At 44.0% G+C, this 15,980-nt stretch overlaps 1 protein-coding gene across 7 annotated transcripts in view; it reads left to right on the top strand.

Moving 5' to 3' along the window:
• The window catches only part of RALGPS1 (Ral GEF with PH domain and SH3 binding motif 1), a 317,405-nt gene extending 302,112 nt beyond the window's left edge, over window positions 1-15,293 (top strand). For all 7 annotated transcript variants that reach the window (XM_021674032.2, XM_064377874.1, XM_012458122.3 and 4 more), the window contains 2 exons: window positions 758-849; window positions 10,864-15,293. In XM_021674032.2, coding sequence (XP_021529707.1) covers window positions 758-849; window positions 10,864-10,893 — 122 coding nt within the window. In that variant the 3' untranslated portion in view covers window positions 10,894-15,293. The remainder of the gene's footprint in view (window positions 1-757; window positions 850-10,863) is intronic.
• Window positions 15,294-15,980: the final 687 nt, after the last annotated feature.

Genomic DNA, 15,980 nt, shown 5'->3' with positions numbered 1-15,980 from the left:
TAAGTGACTGAAGCCACATTTGTTGCACATATGTGGCAGTGTGTCCTAAGTTTGGTTACCATTTGAGTTTCTTTCTCAAAAGTCTGGACTGGATTAGCAGTGTTTTCTTAAGGAAATGTGACACAAGGGGTGGCCAGGGTCCATGGATAAAATTCAAGAGGTCTGTGAACTTGGGCAGAAAGAAAATACATGTCTTTGTTTTCAGAGCCTTCTGACTCCTTCAGTTATGAGTATAAGCATCCGACAACAAAACTGTTAGTAATACCTGTGATTTTATCTCGAAGAGAAATCAGATATTTCAAATCACATATTGTTACAGACATTTCAAAATGTCACGTATGCTCATCTCTTTGAAATTACAGTGCAGTATCAAACCTGTACTAGATCTTGTTCTTAGTGATTTAATATAGAACCACCTATAGAATTTTACTGCTGATTTGTTTTTTAGTAGTTTAAGAACTGTATTTGAGTATTATCAATTTCCTTTGTATCTATACATTTGAAACATTATTCTGAAAATGGTCCACAGGCTTAACCAGACAGCCAAAGGAACCATGGCCCCAAAATGGTTAAAAGCCATGGTCCAAAGGGACAGCTGGAGGGAGCCCAGGAGGCTGCTTTCTCTGCATGTTCCAGCTCACCTGGGGCCAACCTTCCTAGTTTAGTTACCCGTGTTTACATTTCTCTTTACGCTACAGTCACCAGCTGACCCGCCTATGTGGCCCTCTTCTTAACCCATGGTTTCTCTACCCATCAGGCAATGTTTACAAGTTTCAGACTGGTTCCCGATTTCATGCAATACTGTGGCACAAGCATTTGGATGATGCATGTAAAAGCAACAGGCCTCAGGTAAAGTCACCAAAATCTTGCTTGTTACCTGAAATATCCTCTCCCACCCTTGGAACTAAGGGTCCTTAGAAAACAGGGTTCCCTTCTTCCTTCAGAGCCCATTAGCCACACTCTGAGATACCCTCTTCTGATCAGCATCTTCCCTTGAGACAAAGCACCCCCTTGCTCAGCTTAGAACTAAGCCCAGCTCCAGACCAGAACATTGAATCTGGTTCCTTGTCTTTCCCACAATAGGAAATGCCACAGAAACACCCACTGGGAGATTGTTATGTGCAGCTGTAATATCAGCTTCTAGCATCTATTTAGGTCATCCCTGCCAAGAGTTGACTTCATGGGAATCCTAGAGACTCACTAAAGGGCCTCCCTGCCCCACAACCCTTGGGAATAATGCTGCTAGCTAACTCATTGACAGCCAGCCATGGGCCAGGCAAGGCTGCTGGTGAAGAGGGGTCCCTAGCTTCTCAGTGTGTTTGAACCCATGGGATCTGTATTGAGGCAGGCCTGACTGATGGTATGGCCCCCTCTCCTGGTTGCCCCTAGATGTCCCTTGAAGGGTGTTATGCGAAATGCTTCACATGCAGGAATTGGCTGAATTCTCCCAACATCCCTGTGAGGTAGATTCTCTTACTGTCTGCATTTTATGCTGAGGATCCTGAGGCTCAGAAAGGGGCAGACACACATTTAAGGTCCCACATTAGTGAGCAGTGGAGCTGGGATCAAACCCAAGTCTGCCTGACTCCTCTGATTCTGTACTTGTTTCCCCTGAGCCCTCCTGCCTCTCCTGCCTCCACTTCCCTGATAACCCCTGCAATTAAGCAAAAGACTGGAAGCACAGCCCCAGCTGTCCAGGCTTGCAAGAGAAATGGCTGCCTCAGCCCTCAGCAGCAGATGAGGGTGAGCTGAAGCTTTCTGCTCCCTGGGGGTCAGGTGGGCAGCACTGATGCTTCTATCCCTAAATGTCCACATGTGTGTTCCCCAGGGAGCAGCCAGAGGAGAAGCGGGGGAAGCAGGAGTCGTCTCCTAGCAGGGGAAGCAGGAATTCTCTCCACCTCTCCTATGCCATACTCCTAGCCCTCCCTTGGCATAGAGGGTGGCGGTTCAACGAGGACAGTTGGGGTAGTGACTGGGAGTAGACTTGCCTTTGCAGAGGCCCCTTGCAGACAGCAGCTCTGGGGGACCTCAGCAAAGGCAAGTTCATACCAGGCATTTGGGTCCAGGAGGGTGGGGACTTCATGGTGCTGCACAGCACACTCACAGACTTCTTGGTCCTTCCAAGTGGTTCTGGAAGCTGGAGGGAGGTCTCTAGTGACAGCTCTGAGGCTCTGTGCTCAGTCCTCTTCAGAATTTTCATCTGTAACACAGATGAGGACAAATATGAGAAGCTGATTGAAATTATAGATCATAAGAAGCTAGAAGCAGAATTAGCAAATTCTCAGAATTAGTCCTCAACAAACTAAAACAACAGGACAAGACCAATACAAGAACAGACATGAGGCTCCACATCAATTGCAGTTGATCCCCTTGACTCACCCATCTGACTTTGGGGAATCTGTCCTAGGGATGCGCTTACACATGTGCTCAAAGATGTGTTTAAGAATGTTCACTGCACTGCAGCATGGTTCATGATAGAAACAAACCTTGGAAGCTTCTGTGACTTTCAGGGGCCCTGTTGCTCAACACTTGATAGTTATTACAAAGAGGCAGATCAGGGCAAAAACGCTGGAAAGGATGATCTCATCTGTATAAAAGTTCTAAGATGATACACAAGAAATGGTAATTCTGTAGTTTCTAGAGAGTTTTATGTATATTTGTACATTGAATAAATGTAATTGTCCATCTGTATGACAGGAAGACAAGGGTTTTGGTTGGCAGCCATCTCAAGGTGATCCCTTGAGACAAGGTGCAGAGACCTAAACAAGGCTCCCGCCGCCTCAGCTTGCATTAAGAGAGGAAGAACATCCTGGCCTCCTCAACACTGGTCACACTGTGTGTGTCTGGGGTCCCTCAGTAGCTCTGAGGGCCACTCTCTAAGAGCACAGCACATAAGCTCGCCTACCACACACAGGAGGCCAGAGCAGCTCCAGGTCCAACAGGAGCTGACAGCCCCAAGGTAGCTACTGGGAGGGCGGCTTGGAGAAGGAGATAGGGCCCTGTGCCTGAAGCCTCAGCAACATGGTGGCCCCAGCCAGGAGCAACAGTGGTAGCCCTAAGCAAAACCCATTGTCCATCTTCGGAGGAGCAGCCAGAGGATGACAGCAGCCCCAGCAGGCAGCAGTGCCTGGGCAGCCTGATCCAGCAGAGCACTAATGGGTCAGTTTCATGTACTGGCAAATGTGAGTGTAGCATGGCAAGGCTACAACTATTTTTTCTTTCAGAAGTGATTTGTATTGAATATAATTCTTTTTTTAAAAAAATATATTTTATTGCACTTTAGGTTCTGGGGTACATGTGCAGTACATGTAGGATTGTTGCATAGGCACATACATGGCGATGTGGTTTGCTGCCTACATCCCCGTCACCTGTATCTGGCATTTCTCCCCACGTTATCCCTCCCCAACTCCCTAACCCTCACTGTCCATCCCCTAATCCCCTCAACAGACCCCAGTGTGTGATGCTCCCCTCCCTGTGTCCATGCGTTCTCATTGTTCAACACCTGCCTATGAGTGAAAACATGCAGTGTTTGATTTTCTGTTCTTGTGTCAGTTTGCTGAGAATCATGGTTTCCAGATTCATCCATGTCCCTACACAGGATGGCTGCATAGTATTCCATAGTGTATACGTGCCACATTTTCCTTGTCCAGTCTATCATCGATGAGCATTTGGGTTGGTTCCAGGTCTTTGCTATTGTAAACAGTGCTGCAATAAACATACATGTGTATGTGTCTTTATAATAAAACGATTTATAATCCTTTGGATATATTCCCAGTAACGGGATTGCTGGGTCAAATGGAATTTCTATTTCTAGGTCCTTAAGGAATCCCCACACTGTCTTCTGCAATGGTTGAACTAATTTACACTCCCATCAACAGTGTAAAAGTGTTCCTATTTCTCCACATCCTCTCCAGCATCTTTTGTCTCCAGATTTTTTAATGATTGCCATTCTAACTGGCATGAGATGGTATCTCAGTGTGGTTTTGATTTGCATTTCTCTAATGACCGGTAATGATGAGCATTTTTTCATATGTTTGTTGGCCTTGTATATGTCTTCTTTTGAAAAGTGTCTGTTCATATCCTTCGCCCACTTTTGAATGGGTTTGTTTGTTTTTTTGCTTTTTTAAATCTGTTTTAGTTCTTTGTAGATTCTGGATATTAGCCCTTTGTCAGATGGGTAGATTGCAAAAATTCTTTCCCATTCTATTGGTTGCTGGTTTGCTCTAATGATTGTTTCTTTTGCTGTGCAGAAGCTCTGGAGTTTAATTAGATCTCATTTGTCCATTTTGGCTTTTGTTGCCAATGCTTTTGGTGTTTTATTCATGAAGTCCTTGCCTATGCCTATGTCCTGAATGGTTTTGCCTAGGTTTTCTTCTCAGGTTTTTATAGTGTTAGGTCTTATGTTTAAGTCTTTAATCCATCTGGCGTTAATTTTAGTGTAAGGTGTCAGGAAGGGGTCCAGTTTCTGCTTTCTGCACATGGCCGGCTAGCTTTCCCAACACCATTTATTAAACAGGGAATCCTTTCCCCATTGCTTGTTTTTGTCAGGTTTGTCAAAGATCAGATGGTTGTAGATGTGTGGCATTGCCTCCGAGGCCTCTGTTCTGTTCCATCGGTTTATATCTCTGTTTTGGTACCAGTACCATGCTGTTTTGATTACTGTAGCTTTGTAGTATAGTTTGAAGTCCAGTAGTGTGATGCCTCCAGCTTTGTTCTTTTTTCTTAGAATTGACTTGGCTATGTGGGCTCTCTTTTGGTTCCATATGAAGTTTAAGGTGGTTTTTTCCAGTTCTGTGAAGAGGGTCATAGGTAGCTTGATGGGGATAGTGTTGAATCTATAAATTACTTTGGGCAGTATAGCCATTTTTACAATATTGATTCTTCCCAACCATGAGCATGGAATGTTTTTTCATCTGTTTGTGTCCTCTCTTACTTCCTTGAGCAGTGGTTTGTAGTTCTCCTTAAAGAGGTCCTTTACATCCTTTGTTAGTTGTATTCCTAGGTATTTTATTCTCTTTGTAGCAATTGTGAATGGCAGTTCATTCTTGATTTGGCTCTCTCTAAGTCTGTTATTGGTGTATAGTAATGCTTGTGATTTCTGCACATTGATTTTGTATCCTGAGACTTTGCTGAATTTGCTTATCAGTTTCAGGAGATTTGGGGCTGAGACGATAGGGTCTCCTAAATATACAATCCTGTCGTTTGCAAATAGAGACAATTTGACTTCCCCCTTTGCATTCCCAGGATGAATCCTACTTGATCATGATGGATAAGTTTTTTGATGTGCTGTTGCAATTGGTTTGCCAGTATCTTATTGAAGATTTTTACATCTATGTTCATCATGGATATTGGCCTAAAGTTTTTTTTCTTGTTGAGTCTTTGCCAGGTTTTGGTATCAGGATGATGTTGGTCTCATAAAATGACTTGGGAAGGATTCTCTCTTTTTGGATTGTTTGGAATAGTTTCAAAAGGAGTGGTACCAGCTCCTCTTTGTATGTCTGGTAGAATTTGGCTGTGAACCCATCTGGACCTGGGCTTTTTTTGGTTGGTAGGCTATTAATGATACCTCAACTTCAGCCCTTGTTATTGGTCTGTTCAGGGTTTCGACTTCTTCCTGGTTTAGACTTGGGAGGGTGCAAGTGTCTAGCAATTTATCCATTTCTTCCAGGTTTACTGGTTTATGTGTATAGAGTTGTTTGTAGTAATCTCTGATGGTAGTTTGTAGTAATCTCTGATGGTAGTTTGTATTTCTGTGGAATCAGTGGTGATATATCCTTTATCATTTTTTATTGCATCTATTTGATTCTTCTCTCTTTTTTTTTTTTTATTAATCTGGCTAGTAGTCTGTCTATTTTGTTGATCTTTTCAAAAAACCAGCTCCTGGATTTATTGATTTTTTGAAGGGTTTTTGTGTGTCTTATCTCCTTCAGTTCTGCTCTGATCTTAGTTATTTCTTGTCTTCCGCTAGCTTGTGAGTTTTTTTGATCTTGCTCCTCTAGCTCTTTCAATTTTGATGATAGGGTGTCAACTTTAGATCTTTCCTTGCTTCTCATGTGGGCATTTATTGCTATAAATTTTTCTCTAGACACTGCTTTAAATGTGTCCCAGAGATTCTGGTACATTGTGTCTTCATTCTCATTGGTTTGAAAGAACATCTTTATTTCTGCCTTAATTTCATTGTTTATCCAGTCAACATTCAAGAGCCAGTTGTTCAGTTTCCATGAAGTTGTGTGGTTCTGAGTTAGTTTCTGAATCCTGAGTTCTAATTTGATTGCACTGTGGTCTGAGAGACAGTTTGTTATGATTTCCGTTCTTTTGCATTTGCTGAGGAGTGATTTACTTCCAATTATGTGGTCAATTTTAGAGTAGGTGTGATGTGGAGCTGAGAAGAATGTATATTCTGTGGATTTGGGGTGGAGAGTTCTGTAAATGTCTATTAGGTTTCCTTGGTCCAGATCTGAGTTCAAGTTCTGGATATCCTTGTTAATTTTCTGTCTCGTTGATCTGTCTAATATTGACAGTGGAGTGTTAAAGTCTCTCACTATTATTGTGTGGGAGTCTAAGTCTCTTTGTAGGTCATTAAGAACTTGTTTTATGTATCTGGGTGCTCTTGTATTGGGTGCATATATATTTAGGATCATTAGCTGTTCTTGTTGCATTGGTCCTTTTACCATTATGTAATGCCCTTCTTTGTCTCTTTTGATCTTTGTGATCTTTGTTGGTTTAATGTCTATTTTATCAGAGACTAGGCAAATCCTGCTTTTTTATGCTCACCATTTGCTTGGTAAATCTTCCTCCATCCCTTTATTTTAAGCCTATGTATCCTTGCATGTGAGATGGGTTTCCTGGATACAGCACACCAATGGGTTTTGACTTTTTATCCAATTTGTCAGTCTGTACCTTTTGATTGGGGCATTTAGCCCATTGACATTTAAGGTTAATATAGTTATGTATGAATTTGATCCTGCCATTTTGATGCTAGCTGTTGCTTTGGCCATTAGTTGACGCAGTTTCTTCATTGTGTCGATGCTCTTTACCATTTGGTATGTTTTTGGAGTGGCTGGTACTGGTTGTTCCTTTTTATGTTTAGTGGTTTTTTCAAGAGCCCTTGTAAGGCAGGCCTGGTGGTGACAAAATCTCTCAGCAATTGCTTGTTCATAAAGGATTTTATTTCTCCTTCGCTTATGAAGCTTAGTTTGGCTGGATATGAAATTCTGGGTTGAAAGTTATTTTCTTTAAGGATGTTGAATATTGGCCCCTACTCTCTTCTGGCTTGTAGGGTTTCTGCCAAGAGATCCGCTGTGTGTCTGATGGGCTTCCCTTTGTGGGTAACCCGACCTTTCTCTCTGGCTGCCCTTAGCATATTTTCCTTCATTTCAACCCTGGTGAATCTGACGATTATGTTCCTTGCAGTTGCTCTTCTTGAGGAATATCTTTGTGTTGTTCTCTGTATTTCCTGGACTTGAATATTGGCCTGTCTTGCTAGGTTGGGGAAGTTCTCCTGGATAATATCCTGAAGAGTGTTTTCCAGCTTGGATTCATTCTCTCCGTCACATTCAGGTACACCTATTAAATGTAGATTAGGTCTTTTCACATAATCCCGTATTTCTTGGAGGCTTTGTTCATTTCTTTTTACTCTTTTTTTCTCTAATCTTGCCTTCTCATTTTATTTCATTGAGTTGATCTTCGATGTCTGATATCCTTTCTTCTGCTTGGTCGATTCGGCTATTGAAACTTGTGTATGCTTCACGAAGTTCTTGTGTTGTTTTTCAGCTCCATCAGTTCATTTATATCATTCTCTAAGCTGTTTATTCTCATTAGTATTTCGTCAAACCTTTTTTCAACGTTCTTAGTTTCTTTGCATTTGGTTAGAACATGTTGTTTTAGCTCAGGGAATTTTGTTATTACCCACTTTCTGAAGCCTGTTTCTATCAATTCATTAGAGTCATTCTCCATCTAGCCTTCTTCCCTTGCTGGTGAGGAGTTGTGATCCCTTGTAGGAGGAGAGGCGTCTGGTTTTGGGTGTTTTCATCCTTTTTGCGCTGGTTTCTTCCCATCTTTGTGGATTTATCTACCTGTGGTCTTTGTAGTTGGTGACTTTTGGATGGGATCTCTGAGTGGACGTCCTTTTTGTTGATAATGAAGTTATTTCTTTCTGTTTTTTAGTTTTCCTTCTAACAATCAGACCTCTTTGCTGTAGGACTGCTGGAGGCCCACTCCAGACCCAGCTTGCCTGGCGATCACCTATGGTGGCTGCCAAACAGTAAGGGTTGCTGCCAGTTTCTTCTTCTGTTATCTTTGTCCCAGAAGGATACCTGCCAGATGTCAGCCTGAGCTCTGAGGTGTCTCTGTATACACAGGGGTTGGGGAGCTGCTTAAGGAGACAGTCTATCCTTTATAGGAGCTCAAGTGCTGAGCTATGAGCTCCGTTGTTCCATTCAGAGCTGCTGGGCAAGGTATGTTTAAGTCTGCTGCAGTGGAACTCATAACCACCTTTTTTTCCCAGGTGCTCTGTCCTGGGAAGGTGGGACTTTATTTGTAAGTTCCTGATGTGCTGCTGCCTTTTTTCAGAGATGCCCTGCCCAGCGAGGAGGTAGTCTAGTCACAGTCTGGCAGCAGAGGAGTTGCTGAGATACTGTGGGCTCTGCCCAGCTGCTGTGTGAACTTCCTTGTGGTTTTGTTTATAGAGGTATAGTTAGATAGAACTGCCCTTGGTAATGGCTGTCTGCCTCAGTAATGGCAGACTGTCTCTGTAAAGGCAGACTGTCTCTGTAATGGCAGACTGCCTCAGTAATGGCAGATTACCTCGGTAATGGTGGACTGCCTCGGTAATGGTGGACTGCCTCAGTAATAGCAGACTGCTTCAGTAATAGCAGACTGCCTTGGTAGTAGTGGACTGCCTCGGTAATGGTGGACACCCTTCCCCCAGCAGAGCTGGACCGTACTTGGTCCAGCTGTGCTTCCTGTGAAACTCTCAATCCAGAGCATTTCCGATTGCTGGTCTTTGTGGGGGTGGGACCTGCCAAGCCAGATCACCTGGCTCCCTGTTTCAGACCCCTTTTTTTCAGTTGAATGGGCAACTCTGTCTCTCAGGCATTCCAGGTGCCAGTTGAAACAGCTGCCCAGATTTGTGTGAGTTTTTGTGTGGAGACCCACTGCACCAGCTGAAACAGCCGTGCTGGAAACTCGTGACACTTTTCCTACTGGGAATCTCCTGGTCTGTGGGCAGTAAAAACTTGTTTGGAAATGCGGTGATCACTCACCCTCTGCATTCTCACTGGGAACTGCATTCCAGAGCTGTTCCTATTCAGCCATCTTGGATCGTCTTTCAAGGCTACAACTTTTAAGGATTTTTGTCAGATTTTCAGACCTGGAGGAGGGGAGTTTTTTTCCTACCTTTTCCCCTTTTCATTTCTAATTTACTTTCAACCAAATATCCCCACTCTGTATTATATATAATATTAAAAAGTTGACAACAACTGAAATAGTCAACAGCAGAGGATGATTAAGTCGATCACAGTGCATCCATGTGATGAAATGCCAGGAGAGTGTAAGAAAGGTGTGGCAGAAATGCATCTGTCCACCTGGAAAAATCACAGTGACTAGACTGATTTTCTGTTTTCTGGAATTGCATGTCTTAAAATTGTTTTATTAACATTAAATACACTTAAACTTTATAACATATATATAGCTATAAACAACAGCAGTTAAGCAACACCCTCTTGCCACCATGCACCTAACAGCAGAGCCACCAGGGCCTTGGAATGCTGTCCCTCACCACAGCCTCTTCCTAATTTGGTTTCTCTCCCTCCCACCTGTGCCCCAGAATCACTATTCTGATTTGTTTGCTGATTATTCTTCTAGAATTGCAGGTCACGTACTTGATTTCTTCATGTATTGTCTGGGGTGCATTTTTAAACTTTCTTAAATAGAACCATAACTATGCATTTTCTTCTGTGTCTTGCTTTTCTCCTATAACATGTTTCTAGGATTCATCTGTGTCACCACATGTAGCAGTCATTCATTTATTTTTACTGATTTTGTTTTTATTAGTTCTTCTGTTGGGCATCCCAGGAAGGATTTTCTGCTTTTTTGCTATAGTGAGCAGTGCTGCTGGTGACCATTCTTATAACTGTCTCCCGGTACATGGAGAGGCATTGTTTTCCTAATTCATCATTTGACCGAATTGACACCAAGATGGATTTTTTTTGATGAAATTATTTCTAATCAAATCCTCCCACAGCAGTGCTGAGGGAGGAGGTCTGGGGGCTGAGGGCCTGTTGGCAGCTTTTGGAGGTGGCAGAAACACTTGGACCTTGGGGCTAGTGGTCCTGCCAGTAAAAGGGGCTAGGATCTTGTCCTGGGGGCAGAGCTATGGGAAGGTCTTGGGGTTTCTGATATCCTTGAACTTACTCTTTCTCCCGTGCTTCCCTTTGCCAACTCCTGCCGTTCACTCTCAGCACACACCCCGGGCCTTCAGGATTTGTCTTCCTGCCCCAAGTGCAGTTTGATTTTCACTGGAGGAGCTGGGTTGAGAGCGTGGGCTCTGGGGTCTTAGCCCTGCTGCTTACTCGCTGTGTACTGAACCTCCCTAAGCCTCAGTTTCCTCATCTTTGTAATGAGGATGATTCCAGTCCCTGCCCCATGGGGTTGAAGTGAGGACTCGAGGACACAATCCATATGGTGTATTCAGAGCAGTGCCTGGCACGCAGCTGCCACTTCACATGGGGTGGCTATTGTTATTGTTATATTCTTTCCCTACCCTGCTCAGACTCACGGGGAAAGGCTTGTCCCTTCCCCTACGGACTACCCCTTGTCCTCTGAGGTCGGAACTTTAACAAGAAGCTGAGCTTTCTCTTCTAGGTACCTGCAAATCTTATGTCATTTGAGTAAGTCTCTGCAGGATGTGGCGTGACTTCAGAGACTTCTGGGAACCCAGGCTGGGCCTGGTGGTGAAGAGCAGTCCTGGGCACAGGCTGTGAGCCAGGGTGCTGGGAAACTCACAGCTGGACTCAGGGGACACGGCCTGTGGCCTCACCATCCCAGAGGGCTCCACCAGTGCAGGATCCACCTGTCAGTCCCCAGCGACTCTCATGACACTCATTCTGCAGCACCGCCTCTCGGGGCAGTGGTCAGACCCCAAACTGTATACCCCGCTCTCCCTCTCTGGGCCCACGACCTGCTTCTGCGACTGGAGAGCACTCAGCCCATGTTGGGTTCTCAGTGCTCTCTACTGCACAAAGTGGACAGTGCTCTCTACTGCACAGAGTGGACAGCGAGAGGGGCCCGAGAGAAGGAACAGCTGTGGAACAGGCTTTTTACACCCCAAGTGCACGGGGTTGCTCGCCCACAGGGCTGCCTCAGATTTTGTACAACCCCAAAGCGTCCTGTGCGTGTGCGTGCTATACGTGTGTGTGAGCGAGTGTGAACTCTTCAAGAAACATGCATTTTGGCACAAGACTTGTGACATCACACACTTCATTCGCTTTGAGGCCCTGCTTTAACCTTAAGTTATAGCCCTGTCCACTGAGGAAGGTCAGAGTGAGAGCCTAGATTCCTCCTGTGTTAAGGGTCCCTTGCATTCTTTTACTGTAAACAAACAATGCCTTAAATTGTGTCTTGTTTTCTGTTCCTATGGGTGCTATTCATCTGGAAGGCCTGCTCCTTGGGGCCCCAAGTCCCTTCCAGGCCTCTTTGCTGTCAGCCCTTCTGAGACAGGACCTGGCTTCAGGACCATGGACTGGGCTGCTGGCCCGCTTGCTTCTTCCTTTCCCCATTCCTAGCAGGGCCTGAGGCCCTCCTTTTCTCACCCCTCCCACCATGCCAGAATGGGAAGTTGTGATGTTGCAGCTCTGAGGCTGATATGCTCATAGGGATCAGCTGTGCAGAAGCCACGAGGTGCCAACCTCTCCCCGCAGGGCAAGGCCCGTGCCCCCATCATCTCACCCCTTTGCTTCCACTGCCAGGGCGGGGCCCACCAAGATTCCTGATCACGACGGGAAACTGAGTGGCCCTGAGGCCTTAAGGTTCCCCAGTCTTGGCCCCAAATGCAGTCACCAGCAAGTTTTCCACTTTCCAAGTCCAAGGGCACAATTGTTGATGACTGTGGGACAAGAGAGCAAAGCCCAGGGAGTGAACAGTCCAACCTCTGCATTCAGTTAGGAGCTCTTCACATGAACCATGTCCTTATCTGTTACCTTTTGTCACATTTTAAAGTGACTTTTATTTTGCACAAATATATTATTCAAAATAATAAATTACTCTTTATCACAATATCTTCTCTTCCCCCTTCCCCTTCAGTTTGGATAGCCTAACTCTGAGAAGTTAACCCTTAAACAATTTTCTGAAAGAGACTGAATTTCTGGGTCCTTGCAGCTATCATGGTTTCAGAGCTCACACTAATCAGGCATCAAGCTACCCTCAAGAGTTTCTGAGCTGGATGCTTCAAAACATCTACACCAGTAAACTGTAATAGGTCAATTTCAAAATGGCCAAAAGACCCACCACTGTATTTTGACCAAATAATGACAACTTCTCTAAAAATCTGAATGACTTGGTGAGAAAAGTAGTTGTCATCTGGGTCTCATTTTGTAGTTGAGCCTTACTGTGCTTAGTAATAAATCTTCCTTTTGAGCAAAGACTAGAGTACTTTCCTGCTAAGAGAAACTCCAGATGATAAAGCTGATGCCATCAACCTTGACACTGGGTGCTTTGCACACCCACACAGATGGTGCACCTAATTCTTCCAATGACTATTCAAATCAGCATCTGGAGGCTGAATGACAATGCCAGACACTCCAGACACCTTTAACAGAACCATGCAGTGTTAACACTTTAACCTACACTGAATCGGATTCTACCTGTTAACTTTTAAAAAGTCATAAGTTCGGATGAAAGTGCAAGACGTGGAACATCAACTACTTATTTTCCTTGGGGTTTTCCACCCTGCAAACTGTCCTGGTTTTTCACATATGAAGTATAGATGCCAATCCAAAACCTCAGAATTTCAGGCACCACAAAAACAGGTAATTTTCTGTCCCTTATAAATTTGTCTTTTCTTTCACAAATATCTCTTAGCCTAATTTGAAATAGCACAATCACAATTCAAAATGGTTTAGTCTTCTCACTAATTGATTCTGCTACCACAACTTCTCCCAAGAGCATTGTTAGCTTGGACTCTTGAAGAATCTCTTTAGACTTTGTTGGCAAAAGCCTTATAGAAGCTGTAAGAGCCTTGAACACACTGGAAGAGTCCTGGAGATAAAGCTGGAAGATACTCAGCTCTTTAAGCAGGAGCTCGGGCCAAGCATGGGCTTTAAGTACTGATTGTCTTCCCAGTGTTGGTTTGTCCTCAAGCTGCAGGAACCCTGAGAGCCTGAGACGGAGGGGAGCCAGGCACCGACCACAAAGTGTGAAAGTCCATGGGTAGATTCTCCCCCTGGAGGGAAGCATTTCTAGTTTTTGCTCCTTGACTGTCCGGAATGCACAAATGTTTATGAAGCCATTGAAAGGATTATTTCTTGCATATGCTGTATTTTTTTAAGCAAATGGATCATGACATCCCAAAATGAAAGTTATAGAAAGCTGTCTACACATGTGGTGCTGGTAGCTGGTAACATTGTTGTCCCAAGAACAACTCACCTCTCTCCCTAGGACTAATTTTTGGCCCTCTCAGTTGAACATGTTTTGTCATTCAAGATCAGTCAAGTGCATTCTGGCAACTGAAATACTTGATGGAGGATTAGTATGGTAGAGAGCAGTAGAAATCTTGTTCTAACTGTGCCCAGTGAGAGACTTTGGCCCCTTCCCTCCCTGCAAGGCTGTGGAACCTGAGGAAGTAGATACTTGAAGAGATTCTGTTTAGGAAGGAACTCACTCTCTTTTGCCAAGTGAATTTATAGAGCAAGCATTTTTATTTTCTTACCAAGATGGCCAGTATCCTCTTAGGCCCACCTCCCAAGCCCCAAGAAGTGTACCTTTTAGGATGCCATTTTACAAATGGAAATGCTGTTAAACAGGCAGTCACTTGCAAGCAACATCTGCTATGTTCCTCACGTGGGGCTCAGAGCCCTTCCCCCACACTGCTGATGTCCTTAACCACTGGGGAGCATTGCCAAAAACACAGCCATCTAGTTTGTGACCCCATAAATGACTTAAATCAGCTTTACATCATTTTGACATGTCAAGTGGTTTCATGTTTAAAAAAAAAAAATTCCTAGTCCTTTAGAAATAACAGATTCTCTGCACAAAACCACCCATTCATTCGCATCACTAGCGAGTGTTGCCTGTGCTAAGAACAAGTCAGATCTGATCCCTGCCCTCATGGACCTGACCACTCAACAAATAGTCCCCACCACACATATCTCCTTAGGCAAGACTTTGCTTCTCTCCTAGCCCTGAGTATAAATCCTGTGCATAGACTCCTCCAGAAAGGCATCAAAAGACTCAACAGACTGAATAGCCTCTTGATCTGCGAGTTCAGTTGCAATGAGGATGAAGTCACTATCCCAGAGGCTGATTGGCCCAGAAGAGCCAGGCACAGAGCTGCAGTTGGGCATGCCAAGGATTCCAAAGGTGGAATGAGAGAGTAGGGTCAGAATGTCACAGTGTCACAGTATTTGCTCCATAGGTTTTTGTTTTTAATTTCAGTGTCAGATACAACTACAGTATGAGTGAGAACTGCATTTTCTTGGGTGTTGAGAACTTGTACCATGGACTTGAGACATGGGCAGCCTCAAAAACCCGCTTACAGCAGCAACACAGGAGATCATCTGTCCATTCTATAACCATTAATCTCTTTATCCATTTCTGAACGACTGTGACTATTCAGTAATGAAATAATAGTAATTAATTTATTAGTATGGTATAATCTTTAATAAATTTCGTGCCAAAATGCATGGTTTTCCACTTAGCATTCAAAATGTTGCATAGAAAGTAGTTTTCAATTTCTTATGTACTCTTCAAAGTAAGTTGAAAATCAGTTTCTACATTTTAATTCGTTTCTTGTTAAATATGTTGCACTCTCCTGGGCTGTCTTTTTTTCCAGCAGACCCCTGCATGCTGTTGTGTAAGGACTTTCTCTAATTCTTGTGAATTGTCTCACCTGCAGTAACCACTGAACATCAGCCCTCTGTGGGGTTCTTTAGATTTTTGGTGAAGTATTTTGTTACCTCAGTCTTGTATCAAGTTGCTGTATTTTTCAGCTTGTTACATTGATAATTATTTCACTAATTAAATACTTTAATGTACAAACATCTTTGTTTACTTTGAGATTAAATGTGTTTTCCAATGAATATTGCTCAGTTTATTAAAATCACACACATTCACTTAGCAAACAGTTGCTGTTTCAGATAGACACAAAGGAGGAATAGGGTGCCCAAAACTTAGCTAGGAGAGAACTAGAACATAAAAACCATGCAGGAGCAGTGTCCTCAGGAAGGGATAAGCACTCCAGGGAGAGAGGCAGGAGACCTGGGGATGCTTTAGAAGGCAGTGGGTATTTGGAAATTAAGTTCAAGACTGCAGAACACATGAAGGGTCGGGGGAACAGGGAGACAGAAATGAGAAGGAGCAGGATGAGGCTGGGAAAAAGGAGGCAACCTGATCTCACAGAGTAAAGGTTTTCTGGGAATAATGGGATTTAAGTCTGAAAAGATATGTTGGGAGGACTTCATGATGTTAGGCAAAAACCCAGAACGCCACTATACCTCATTGGAGAAAAAGGAGGGCTCTCTTAAAGGGGTTACCTCATGGAAACCTGAGGGGAGGACCAGAGGCATCTCCACAGGGGCTGGAAGGAGAAACAGAAGGCCTCCTCTACATCTTTCTCTCAGTGCTATCTGAGCAGCCCCTTCATCTCACAACGGAGTTCAGGCCTTACCAAGGAAGAGCCTGGAAGTCATTGAGGAAATGTACACCAGGGGGTGATGTGATCCAAGTTGACCATAGGATCCACTGGCCCTGACTGCCTCAGTTTCCCA

Source organism: Aotus nancymaae, unplaced genomic scaffold (genome assembly GCF_030222135.1).
Source record: "Aotus nancymaae isolate 86718 unplaced genomic scaffold, 86718_ANA_hifiasm-v0.15.2.pri h1tg000003l, whole genome shotgun sequence".
NCBI classification, from domain to species: domain Eukaryota; kingdom Metazoa; phylum Chordata; class Mammalia; order Primates; family Aotidae; genus Aotus; species Aotus nancymaae.
Note: the sequence above shows the minus strand (reverse complement) of the source record. Positions and strands in the feature narration are given on the sequence as shown.